Consider the following 13,864-nt stretch of genomic DNA (forward strand, 5'->3'; position numbering starts at 1 on the left):
CCCCATTTGAAAGTACTTTGTCCAGTTAAGTACTTACAAACACATAAATTAACTTGTATCAGTCTATGACCCTTCAGCGAAGAGCACTGAGTATATCTAAGCTGTTTGTCGTAAGATTCTAAGTGATGGCTTAACACGACTAAGTTCTAGGTCATTTCATTTTCTTCGATGGATCATTATCCATCAACGCAACCTCAAGCTAAATTGTCGTAGAAATCCAAGAGCTAGCATAAATCGATGGTACCCCAATTGGTTTCATTTTGTTCGATAGCCAATTGACCATGATCGCAATCAAAAGCTAGCCATAAGATGAACTGTATCTACTTGTGTGTACAAATTTTTAGAATTTAGTATTCATTTTTTATCATTTTCCATAAATTAATTTCACTTTGCTATATGTACAAGTAGCTACAATTCATCTTATGGCTAGCTTTTGGTTGCGACCATGGCCAATTTGCTATCGAACAAAATGAAACCAATTGGGGTACCATCGATTAATACTTGCTCCTGGATTTCTACGACAAGTAGCTTAGATATGCGTATAACTTGCGTTGAGGGTCAATAACATCATTATTATTGTACTTAACTGTTTCTAAGTATCTAACTGGACAAAATACTTTCAAATAGGGTTTTGAAAAGGGTTATCATGCGTGTTCTTAAAAAAAACATTTTTTTTCACTTTTACAGCCTAGTACTGTAATTGAAAAATGAAAAATAATTAAACCCCCTGTTAGCCCTTAATCAAATTTACCTACTAGTAACGATACATGGCTGTACACTGCAATGGGATCGAGAGGAAGTTTACATGCTCTGGGTAGAGTAATCTATTTTATATTCAATTTTTGATAAATTAAACAAAGAAACATATATTAAGGTTGCTTATCGACAGCCAAACTGCTTTTCCGTACGTTCAACATGTATAAAATTTGTACAAGTTGCTGAAACTCCAGATGTTTTAGAGTTTGAATGGGAGACTTTGATGAATAAATAATCAGTCGCGAATTAATAAAATGAAATAAAGCGATTTATTCGCATGCAAATGAATCAGTAATAATTCGATTAAATTAGGGCCGCACGCACGCTCGCAATGAATACAATAGACATTCGGTCGCTTACTCGTCGCTGACAAAGTCGTCTGCAGGATCCACTCGCACAGGGTTGTCGCTCGAGGTGGATCCGCGTTGGTTCGCTCGCACACAAAGTTCACAAACACAGTTTGACGCTCGGACACGAAGTGAGGGTTCACGCGCTACAACAATCGATCGTAGGTCCCTCGATTATTTATTATCGTCTGCTCGTCGTACTTACTGTACGACGAGCCACGCAAGCTACCTTTCTGTAGATTCAAATCCGCGCTCACGACTTAACGTGCGAATTATAATTCCGCGTTACATCAGATAGGCACCATCATGCTATACACACAGATACAGACAGTCCCAGGAGTTGTTATAAGAGTTAAAACAATCAAGATGTGTTTACTTGAGCTGTATTATTATTTGAATATCCTCAAGACAGCTTCAATGAAAAAGTTGGCTGATGCAGCAAGCGGTGGATTCGTAAATGATCATGAAGTGTATCATACTCGTCCATGAGTTACGTTCTACCTCTCGCAACAAAAAATTATTCATCCAAAGGTTTAGCCACCCAACCATGCACATTTGAGGCAAGACTGAACTCCCTCGTTTAAGGGCTGACACTAACCTCTTTATCTATGATCAGCTATACCAAGAACTTGAAGTGCGAAGACATCAAATAGAAGGATTTATTAGTGAATTCTTGAATTGGTTGTTTGGTCATAGATTATGTGTGAGTTTAAAGTGGGTGCACAGGTCGTTTAGAGCCTGGCATGTACGAGTTACGTCACTTCGTATGTATCGTGTACATATATTGGCATACACACGTGCTTCAGGTAATCAAGATCATTGTGATATAAGCCATGCACACGTAACATCTATAAAGATTGAGCTTGACTCGAACCCAGGGTTACAAATCGGCCCTGCTTAGGACTAACGCTCTGATTGAGTTCTTAAATAAATAAAAGCTTTTTATTCAATTTAATTGGAACGTCTTGGATTAATTTGTGTTTCAAACTTAAGATTCGAACCAAGCACTCGTTTTTTTCAGCAAGTACACAGGAATTTGGTAGTGAGAGTTAGCTTTCGTGTCTCAGTTAACATCAGTCCAAAACCCCGTTTTCATGAGATAAGGCCTCAAGTGCCCTAAAAAATTGAATAAATTGTCGTTGGACGTAAATAAAGGTATCTTACCGGATCTATTACCTGTGGCGTAGCTTAGCGTCAGCAGGGCCCGCAGTGCGGTGGGTCCCAAGCCCTAAAGGGGGCCACGGAGCGACCGCGAAAAAAATATGAGTGTTACAATGAGCCCAACTCTTGTCATTTTTTTACAATTAAAATGCAAGCCCAAGTAACCCCAAGTAATCCCAAGTAACCCGATCGACCTAGCTCGTGAAGATTGAAAATAATTACGTTAAGTATCGAGACGTTGTACCGCGTGTATTGTTTTGGTGCTGCGAATACGTATACGTATACAAGTCTTAACCAGTACTGATACACACTATAGAAACAGCGCTAAGTCAAATCATAGTCAGTAGAAATCAGTCGTTCAATAAGTAAATATTATAAACTGTAATATCATTAACTAAGTGAATATTTTTGAGTGAAAAATGAAACGCTCTCATCCAAGTGGTGCTCAAAGACGGAAAGCAAAAAAAGCAAGAGGTGAAGAAAAATCATCGGAGAATCTTTACAAGTGGGTTATTTAAAAACAAATGATTCTTTTCTCAAATTACCAAGATTGTGGTTGTGCTATTCAAAAGTACTCGAAAAAACTTATTGTGAGATCACCTTGTAGAAGGTATAAATGATTGGCAAGGACTTTTGAAAAAAATTAAAAAACACGCGGCCGCAGCATACCATTGTGATGCATCTCTTCAATACGACATGTGGAAAAATAAAAAAACAATAGACAATTTAGTCGACGTAAATGTTAAGCAACAAATTAATTTCTGGGTTGATCAAGTACTCAAACGTGTAGTTGATGTGATACTAATGTTATCTAGTTGTAATTTGGTTCTACGAGGTCATGATGAAAGAAAAATGAGCGAATCTGATGTGCACAACAGAGGCAATTTTTTAAGTGTAATTGAACTTTTAGCAAAATATGATAGCGTGTTGTACAGTGTTTGAATTTCAGAAAACAAGAGAATCACTTATTCAAGTCCTGAAATTCAAAATGAACTAATTTCATTACTTTCATTTCATATTAAGAAGACCATCATCAAAGATATCCAGGAGAGAAAATACTTTACGATAATTTTAGATACGACTCAAGATATATCTAAAAAAGATCAATTGGGCATTATTATCCGATTTGTGAACATTGATTATGATAGTAATAACAATTTTCGTACTTTCATAGTACAAGAGTGTTTTTTAGGATTTTTCCAAGTTTTAAATCAAAGTGCTGAAGGTTTAGAAACAGAAATTCTTAAGGGGAGGCTCTCATCTAGTGCCTCTAAAATGACTTGTTTTTCGTAATTTTTTTTCACGGAAGGAAGTGAATAATGCAGTCAAGTTTTTTGGTACTTATGAAGTATGTATTTAACTATATTTACAAATTTTTTCAGACCAATACATCGAATTATGTATCCCCTAGCAGCGTTTGAAGGAGGTCGTGTTAAAAAAAGATACCTCAACGGAAGCCATGCTAGCGTCTTGAGTTTTTGTCCGAATCTAAAAATCTGAAGTTCCTCTTAAACTAGATGACATTTGCTGGAGCTTGAACCTAAATAATTGCAAAAAAATTAAAAATTGAAAAAATGGCGGACTTCGGAAATTTTTTTTCCCCTTTTTTGGCTCTTTGAAAGGCTCTAAAAAATAATAATAATGAAAAAATTTAAAATTTTATAGGTTCAAGCTCCAGACAATTTAATTAGCTTTAAAATAAAAAAATAAGAGTATCTGTAAGTGCAGTAATTTTTGAGATATCATGGCTCTTGATTCTGAAAACATGGTTTCGAGAAAAACTCTTTAAAGTTTTAGAAAGCGAATGTACTTACATTAGGGTGGTCCACTTTTTCAAAAATTTTTTGTATCTCGGGGGATCCATCGGAATCAGAAAGTTTGAGGTTTAAAATGAATTTTCCCGTAAACTAGAGCTCAAAAAAATGATTTTAGATGGTGTCGATGGATTTTTGAAGTTTAAAAACGTGCTCAAAAAAAGAAGCAAAATCGGGCTTTCATTCGATTTATTTCAAAATCTGTTTAGAGTGTAAAAATAATCTTGACAATACATTTTCTTATGTGTTTTTGTCTGCAGAATCGAATGCCGTAGTCAGTTTTGACCTAGAAGCTGAATTTCATTCAAAAAAATACACTTTTTCGATCGTTCTTTTTCGCAAATTCCGCAAAGTTCATTTTCAAGCGAGTGGCAAATGAACAGAAAAAATCTAGAAAATTTTTTGACACCACCAAAATTTAGGATTTTTTATGACGAATCCAATGGTATAAATTAGTATACACTTTGAAATTATTTTAATGCAGAAAAATACAACTTTATCCCAAAAAACGACATTACGAAAAATTGAAAAATCGAAAAGTGTATTAGTTTCTTCCAGGAAATGGCTAAGTAGAATCAACTATGGAAAAAATTGCATGAAACTATCTGATAGGTTTTTTTCTCACCTTTCCAACGCCGGTTTCAGAAGTTAAAAATTCGCAAGATTCGCTGAGATACAGCTATTTTTGTACGATGCATTTTTTAGCTTAAATTCTGCTTCGCAGGTTTTTTAATGAATAGAGCTAGCTCAGAATTATTGAATTTTAAGCCTAAAAAATGCATCGTACAAAAATAGCTGTATCTCAGCGAATCTTGCGAATTTTTAACTTCTGAAACCGGCGTTGGAAAGGTGAGAAAAAAACCTATCAGATAGTTTCATGCAATTTTTTCCATAGTTGATTCTACTTAGCCATTTCCTGGAAGAAACTAATACACTTTTCGATTTTTCAATTTTTCGTAATGTCGTTTTTTGGGATAAAGTTGTATTTTTCTGCATTAAAATAATTTCAAAGTGTATACTAATTTATACCATTGGATTTGTCATAAAAAATCCTAAATTTTGGTGGTGTCAAAAAATTTTCTAGATTTTTTCTGTTCATTTGCCACTCGCTTGAAAATGAACTTTGCGGAATTTGCGAAAAAGAACGATCGAAAAAGTGTATTTTTTTGAATGAAATTCAGCTTCTAGGTCAAAACTGACTACGGCATTCGATTCTGCAGACAAAAACACATAAGAAAATGTATTGTCAAGATTATTTTTACACTCTAAACAGATTTTGAAATAAATCGAATGAAAGCCCGATTTTGCTTCTTTTTTTGAGCACGTTTTTAAACTTCAAAAATCCATCGACACCATCTAAAATCATTTTTTTGAGCTCTAGTTTACGGGAAAATTCATTTTAAACCTCAAACTTTCTGATTCCGATGGATCCCCCGAGATACAAAAAATTTTTGAAAAAGTGGACCACCCTAACTTACATACATACATCGTTCGCTAGTAAAAAGACAGCTCCGGTTTTTTGCCTATAACTTTTTAACCAAATCGATTTTGGTAAAAAGCGTTTCGGGGGTGTATTCTACGGGACATTTGCTAACTAAGTAAGCAAAAAAAGAACGATTTTTTGATCGAGTCTCATGAGAGCCTCCCCTTAATATATTAAAAGAATATAATATAAAAATTGAAAATTGCCGTGGTCAAGGATACGACGGAGCTAGTGTAATGAGTTGTTTCGATTCCGGGTTGCAAAAACGTATATCCGATATGCAACTTAAGCACCGTACGTTCATTGCGCAGCTCACAACCTAAATTTATTTTTAGAAGATTCTGTTAAGTCTTTAGCAGTTATGCAAAACTTTTATGAAACTGTTCAAAAGCTATATACATTTTTTAGTGCCAGTTTTAAACGTTGGGATATATTATTCGAAATAATGTCATCTAATGCATTAAAAAATCCGGTAGTTAAAAAATTATGCGCTACTCGATGGTCTTCTAGATATGACGCTATTAATACGAGGTTTATAGACTATTACCGAAGCATTTTTGAACTAATATTGAATCAAAATTAATTTTTGTGAAATTTTTATCATAACCGAGTTTTATTTTCATCTCAGCTTGAAATATCCTAGTTTCTTTTTGCGCTTTGAAAAAAATGTTCGGTTATTAGATTATAATTAATCAAAATTTTGTTACATACCGCATGCACTTGAAACATTTATGGTCAAAATAACTATCATGATCGTTTCCAGCAATGATATAATCTGAGGAACAAGTCCAGATAGTATACAAACTATAAAAGTAAATATGACGGATTCAATCACTAGCCCTGGAAACTAATGGAAATATGAAGAATTTGTTTTGGAAAGAAATAATTAATTATATTATATCTTACCAATGTCAACACTTTGGATATGTAATATTCTTTTACAGAAAACATACCAGTCTTGTATTCTCTTAAAAAGAGAGGAAGTTCTTGCGGGATTAGAGACAGTGTACTGTACATCGGAAAAAATGTATTTTCAGATACTAAAATAAATATAACCCCTTGTGTAGCTTGTATACCCAGCTGATCCAAGTTAATAGAGCCGAAGAAACATAAACCAGAAATGATAGCAATCATCTAAAAAATAATATGCATATAATTATATATTTAATCATCATTATTAGATGATAATCATAAACCGAAACAGTTAGTGGGGCGAGGTACTCGCGGCTCGATCGCGTTGTGTGAAATAAAGCATTATAAGTCGCGTTAAGTACGTGGCTGGGTGACCGTCTGGAAACCCATTCCGTCAAGCCCATAGCGCCCTTACGCATCGCTCAGCAGTGTTTGCCAGCGTCATTGTGTGCTAGCGGGAGGTGCCATAAAGGCACCAACCAACTCCGGTATGGGTTTTTCTCACTGAGTTGTTCCCCATATCATGGGCACAACCCCGGGCAAATGCGAAAATAGATGGATGGAAGGATCAGAAAAGGATAGGAAAAATACAGGAAAAGAATAGGTAAAAATGGTTCGGGTGAAATGGAAGGTAAAAAAGTGATAACAAAAAATTAAACCCCCCCCCCTTTACCCCGCCCCCCAATATATATATATGAGCAGTTTTTTCATATATGTACAATTTTTGTGCGGGGGGTTCTCGGATCTGCCCCAAAATTTAGTATGTTATTTGGGTATGTAAAAATAGGCTGCAGGTAAATTTTTAGCCCTCTAGGGGTCTTAGGACCCAATTTTGGGTCCCTCGAAGGTCCAAAAATAGCCGTTTTTACCAATTTTTGCGTATTATTCAAATATTTGTAACTAAGGCACTGGAGCATATTTTTTAACTCTCACGGTCGCATTTTTTAGGTCAAGGTATGTACTTTTCATAAAAAAATTATGTAGAGCTCGATAACCCCACCCCCGGTTATGGAAGGGCAATGAAGGGGGATGAAAAATCGCAAAATTGTCGTTTTTTACCTTTTTTTGAATTAATGTAGAAGATGATAGGATTGACATATTGACTTTTGTAAGGTCTGATTTTAAAGGTATTTTCATTACCTTTAAAGTGCTGTGCCCAGATTTAAGATTGGTTAAAACATGACAGAGATAGAGCTGTTTAAAGGTGCGAACATTATGAAAAAAGGCGTTTTTTCGAGATTTCGATGAGCTGTAACTTTTTTCTAGTAACATGAACCTCTTTGAAATTTTATGTGAAAGTAGTTGATTACATGTAGTTTGTTACCTGCAGCCTATTTTCACATACCCAAATAACATAATAAATTTTGGGGCAGATCCGAGAACCCCCCGCACAATAGTTGTACATATATGAAAAAACTGCTCATATATATTCATGTATTTAATCATCATAATAAATTAATAAAACGATACATTATGAATTGAATTTTTGATTTGACCCATAACATTTCATATCGGATATGAAGGATAAAACTACTTGAATTGGAAATAAAATAATATCACTTCAAAATGAAATATATTTAAATTTGATTCCTTTTTTTATCCCATCAGATACCGTTGAAATGAATATATACATTTTGCAGTGTAATAGTGACCAAATGTGTAAAAATTTATAAGTTCTAGATAAGTATATAACAATGCCTAATAAGTACGAAAATTTAAGTGTTTTAGAATTTGTCAAAACTATTACAGCCGTAACATTGCAACACAGAAACAATAATAAAGAAAAAATTGTTATTGTTTATACGAAATGAGTATGAAGCGATCCTGAGATTACTGAATTGTATTACAACAATATATGTTACAAATACCGTTCTGGAGTGTAATAGCTGGACGGGAGCATGCCCGCGAATAAGATAATAATAACCGAACGGACCACGCATACAAGCATGCAAGCAGCAAGTGCGAGCGCACCCGCTGCCGTATACGCGGGCACGGGTGCACCAGCACTCATACGAGCGGGCAGCAAGTGCGCGCACACACATACGCCACCGCAGAGTGTGTGCGGAGGCGTAAGAGGCCTCACACACACGCGCCGCAATGACAACGGGCGCACCGACATCGAAGAGTAAGTGCGCACATGCACGAATGTCAACGCAGAACGAGCATAATGGTACGAGCGGCCGCGTACACAGATATAGCAGTGCCGCGCACACAGACACAACAAGGCCGCGCGCACAGACACAGCAATGCCGCGAGCAGGCACAGCAGGGCCGCAAACACAGACACGCCTATGCCGGCGCAACTATCATACGCAGAAAAGTACACTAGCGGATACAGAGCCGCGAGGCCGTAACCACTCGCACCGGCACGGTCGGAGTTGCGTATGACAACTCGACAACAACGAGGGCCCGCACGAGCAAGCTGTATGTATATACTCCAGCATAGATCGATATGACGCATGGGCAGAAAGGAACGGATGAACGCGCAATCAAAGCTGATACACATGTGACAAAAACCATCACGGAGTTGACTACAGGCCGAATCGCGAGGAAGAGCGAAGGTAATAATCGTTAGGTAGCATGTTTACGATCTTAAGCGTAAGACGGCCCAAGCGAAGCTCTTTGCATCCCGTCGATCTATCGATGACAAGGCCGCGCCGGCTGAATTCCAGGAGACGAAGCGACTCGTAGTTGTTTGCTCGCGTACTCCAAGTCTCGCAAAGTCAAAAACTATTCGTGACATCCCAAAAACAAGAGCAGCGATAACAGGCTGGGTAGCGAGCAAGAGCGGAGGCAATAGCCATTAAATGTCATCTTTACGATCATAAGCATAAGACGGCCGTAGCGAGCTTCTACATCCCGCCGATCTATCGATGACAAGCCTGGATCGGCTAAATTCCAGGAGGGAAAGCAATTTGTAGATTTCGCGCGAGGCAATTCACCGATAAAACAAACTTGCGTGAGCCAAACGAATGAAAAATTGCAGTGCTCCTCGATCTAGCGGAGATTGAAATGTCCTCCGACAAACATGTGCAAGTCGTGCACGGGACCAGGAGATGGGACATAGTCGGTTTATGTTACTATCTGCCCAGATTTTTCGATTGTCTCTGCTGTTGGGAGGGTTGGCAGTTCGCCAAATACTAGTTGGAAAGGCTGAAACTGATGTGCCTCGTGCACCGACGTATTGTAACTGAACATTGCCAATTCCAGTATGTCGTCCCATTCTTTATTTTTCCCTGCTACGTTCTTAAGGTACTCCGCGAGCGAGTGATGTGAACGTTCGAGGGAGCCATTTGAGCTTGGTCGGTAGGCCGTGGTCGTTACCGTTTTGATTTTAAATGCTTTGGCTAGGTTGACGAAAACTTTTGATGTGAAATTGGTACCTTGGTTCGACAGGATGATTTGTGAGTAGCTAAATATACAGATAAATTCCTTCAAGAATGCATCCTTTACTGTCTCTGCGGTGGCATCTTGCAATGCTATTGCTCTGCAGAATTTGGTGAGGTTGCATTGTATAGTCAGTATGTTGTTATTGCCCTTTTTGGTTCTCGGGAGTGGTCCGACGATATCTATTGCCACCTTTTCCATGGACTCGTAAGGGGTATCGCTGATCACCATTGGTTGTCTCACCTTTTTGCGCACTAGTTTCTTTAGTTGGCACGTGTCACATCGCTGTATAAATTTTATTATGTCGCTTTTCATGTTTTTCCAATAATAGAGGGGTTTCATGCGTCTCATTGTTTTTGAAATTCCCTTATGGCCTCCGATTGCGCTCGCATGCATGTCTCTCAACACCCGCTGTCTTTCTTGTAGCGTCACAATTTTATTTCCCCTTTACATATTATTATTTTGGCTTCAATGTCGACGAATAATGTTTTCAGCGTGTTTGCAACGCGAACCCATGGTACATGGCTTATTTCCTGATTTTTCGCGATACTTATTGTATTAATTCCGAGTTTTCCTATTAACGCTTTTAGTACAAGTAACCCCTTCTCTATGTTGTTGATTACACACGGAGTGCTATCGTTGTTTTTCTCGATGCAGATAGCGAATTCTATCGACTTCTTTCTTTTTATAATTGTGACTTTTCCGGGATCGGATTTAACTGTTTTTTATCTATTCTGGCTCAGGAGCTGTGCTGCTCCTTCATCGGTTGCTCTGCCGTGCAATCTATAAAAAATGCATAATTATCTTTTCTCATGAACAGTTTTTCTCTACATTCAATTAGTATCTTTTCGATTACGATTTCGTTATCGCATTTTTCGAAGTCCTCATCGTAGTTAATTCGGTGCTCGTCTATCGCGTATTCCTTGGGTTGTTCGGATGCCTCCGCTGGTGACTGGACGATCGTTTCCTCTGTATCGTCTTTTTGTTCTTGCTCTTGCGTGATGGTTTCTATTTCGGGTTTCTTTCGTTTTTTTACATATTTTTTTGTTACCCTGTAGTTAGGGGGTGCGGTTTTAGTCGTGCGCGCTCTCGTGACCACATTTATGTTTTCCGTCGTGGGGTTTCGTGACAAGCAGTCCGCTACAACGTTCGTTTTTCCGGGTTTGTAACGTATTTCATATTCATATTGACTTAATTTAAATTGCCAACGGCTTACGTGAGGATTGGGATCCGTAGATTGTCTAAAGTATAGCAGGGGTTTGTGGTCCGTATCGTACTTTTGCTCGACGTCTGAGAGTGCGCGTGATACATAACCTATCGGCATTTCTATCTTGTCCTTCAATTGGGCTAGGTAACCTCCGATTTCCAGTTTTGACGCGTCCGATGTCACGATATAATCTAGGTTTGGATTTACTACTTGCAGTATCGGACCTTTGCATAGCAAGTCTTTTAGTTTGTCTAGTGCTCCCCTGTTCTTTTGTAGCTCAGTGAGCGGTTTGGCAATATTTGCAAAATTTCTAATGAAGCGTCTGTAGTATCCTGCAAGGCCCAGGAATTGTCGTACCTGTTTGACATTTTTTGGCGTTGGGAACTTTCTCACCACGTCTAATTTCCTCGGGTCGCATCTTACTCCTTCCTCACTCAGTACATGTCCTAGATATACCACCTCTGTTTTTAAAAAATTACATTTTTCTGGTTGTAATTTGAGGTTTACTTCCCTTGCCCTGGCTAAAAAATTGTGTAATTTGACGTAGTGTTCTTCTTTTGTGTTTGAAAAAATTGCGGCGTCGTCGAGGTATAAGAAGATGTCCTTTTGTTGTTATCCTTTAAATGCTATGTCCATTCCCCTCTGAAAGGTTGCTGGTGAGTAAGATGATCCCATCGGCATTTTTACAAACTGAAAGAGCCCAAATGCAGTTGAAAATGCCGTTTTTGTGCCACCCCAACCTAAAGTAACATTTTACTCCCGCTGCGCAAAACCAAAATGTTACTTCAGGCTGGGGGACTCACAAAAAATTGTATTTGCACCTATGTATGTCGGCTTCGCCTCGGATGATAAATTACACGTGCTCTGAGACTTTCCAGTTTTTCACTCCCTAGGTGCAAAATATACTATTTATGCCTGTGCTCCTCCTTTAGCATACACTGGTAAAATCCGCTAGAGACGTCAAGCGTGCTGAAGTATTTTGCGTTCCCGACATGGTCAATTATGTCCAATATATTTGGTAATGGGTATCGATCTGGCTCTGTTTTTTCGTTTAATTACCTGAAGTCAACGACAAGCCGGTACTTTTTATTCCCTTTGCTATCGGGGGCTTTGGGCACAAGGAAGATATTTGATCTGTACGATGAGCACGATGGATCTATTATCCCTGATTTAATCATTTCGTTTAGCTGTCTTTCCAGCTCTTCCTTCAATGACTGTGGAAACCTATAGGGTTTGGCATTTACTGGCACCTCATCTTTAGTGTAGATGGCGTGCTCGACGTTGTGCATCGCTGTTAAATTTTCGCCCCTTTATATGAAAAACATCTTGGAACTCCTTTACTAACTCAACTATTCTTTGATCGCTTGTTTCATATATCTTCAATATTTTAAAAAGTTGATCCAACCTTTCGCTGTCGTAAACGATATTGGCTTTTCCGTAGAAATCCTCCAAGAGCTCATCTCCATATTCGTCCAAGTGTCCTATAAATTCGCACCCGCTTTGTTCCCCGTTTATTTTCTCATAATTGTCCGTATACTCACATACATAGTTCATATCATCGTAATCGGCCTCGTAACTATTCAAGGATTGACCAAAAATTTCATAATACTTATCCCATGCTTCGTCGGATGGCAGCCGAGGCTCGCCATGGTTATGTTTGTAGGTTGCGTCCTTTTCTGCTCGGGAGGTCTCGTCGCGTTTTACACCGTTATCGAGTATATTTCCTACTATGCAGAGAATCACTCCGTCCGTTTGGCTGCTATTATCTTCGTTTTGACATTCTTTTCTCACCTTTATCGGTTGCTTCGTCTTCTTTGACGACAAATTTACTGTTATCGCTTTTGACTATTTCCTCGGCGCTCTCTGGCATTCTCTTATTATCACGTCCCATCTTATCATAGTGCACTTCCCTGTTTGCTCGAAAGTATGCATTACATTCTTTAATTTGTTCACATAATGTTCGAGCCTCTACGGCTCGCTCCTGCACTCGGGCGAGAATTTTCCTCTCGTTCATCGATCTGTTGTGACGGCTCTGCCCGTCCATCGTTTAATTCTGTGCTCACGCAATACTCCTCGTCTCTTGTGAACTTCTGCTCTTCGTATGTTGCGATCTGTTCACTGAGGTTATACTTAGTTTCTCGGCGCACGTTATTATGAGTGCGATATTGTTCATCGTTGTCAGCGGTTTCTGGGCGCACGTTATCCAGAGTGCGAAATCGTTCATAGTTATAAGCGGTTTCTCGGCGCACGTTATCCTGAGAGCGAAATCGTTCATCGTTATAAGCGGTTTCTCGGCGCACGTTATCCTGAGTGCGAAATCGTTCATCATTATGAGGGGTTTCAATCTGTCCTTCGTGTTGTTTCGCTCTCCTACTGTCTCCAAGGGTTGTATGTTGTTTCTCATCGGGCTACTGCTTTCTAGTCGTCACTTGGTGTATATCGTTGTCGTTTGCTTTTTTTTTCGATTTGAGTGTGGGCTTCAAAGGTATTTATCTCGTCGTCTTCGGCAAGGTATTGCATATGAAATGGGATGCTATAATCGCCGAACCTTAGGGTATTTGTTTCGTAGCTAATGATTCCTTTTATTTTGGCAAAAAATTTCGTCCCTAGTATGCCACCTTGTTGAATGGGAAAGTCGCTGTCAACTACTTGAAAAGTTATTGGTATTTCGTTATTTAGACAGATGACTGTTTCTCAAATAGTTCTTATTGTTTTGTTCGTCATTCCGCGTAAAAGGATTGTTTTATTGAAGTTTACTATTGCTTCTCTTGAGATTTCCGAATTTTTAATGACGCTCA

The 13,864-nt window shown here is 38.4% G+C and overlaps 1 protein-coding gene across 1 annotated transcript in view; it reads right to left on the minus strand.

Annotated features, from left to right (window-relative positions):
* LOC106649152 (protein scarlet) overlaps positions 1 to 13,864 on the minus strand; it is a 56,521-nt gene that overhangs the window by 13,391 nt on the left and 29,266 nt on the right. The window contains exons 6-7 of the mRNA XM_023462597.1: positions 6,468 to 6,695; positions 6,273 to 6,408 (exon numbers count right to left, since the gene is read on the minus strand). Coding sequence (XP_023318365.1) covers positions 6,273 to 6,408; positions 6,468 to 6,695 — 364 coding nt within the window. The remainder of the gene's footprint in view (positions 1 to 6,272; positions 6,409 to 6,467; positions 6,696 to 13,864) is intronic.

This window comes from Trichogramma pretiosum, unplaced genomic scaffold (genome assembly GCF_000599845.2).
Source record: "Trichogramma pretiosum strain Unisexual culture from Peru unplaced genomic scaffold, Tpre_2.0 scaffold128, whole genome shotgun sequence".
In the NCBI taxonomy this organism is placed as follows: Eukaryota; Metazoa; Arthropoda; class Insecta; order Hymenoptera; family Trichogrammatidae; genus Trichogramma; species Trichogramma pretiosum.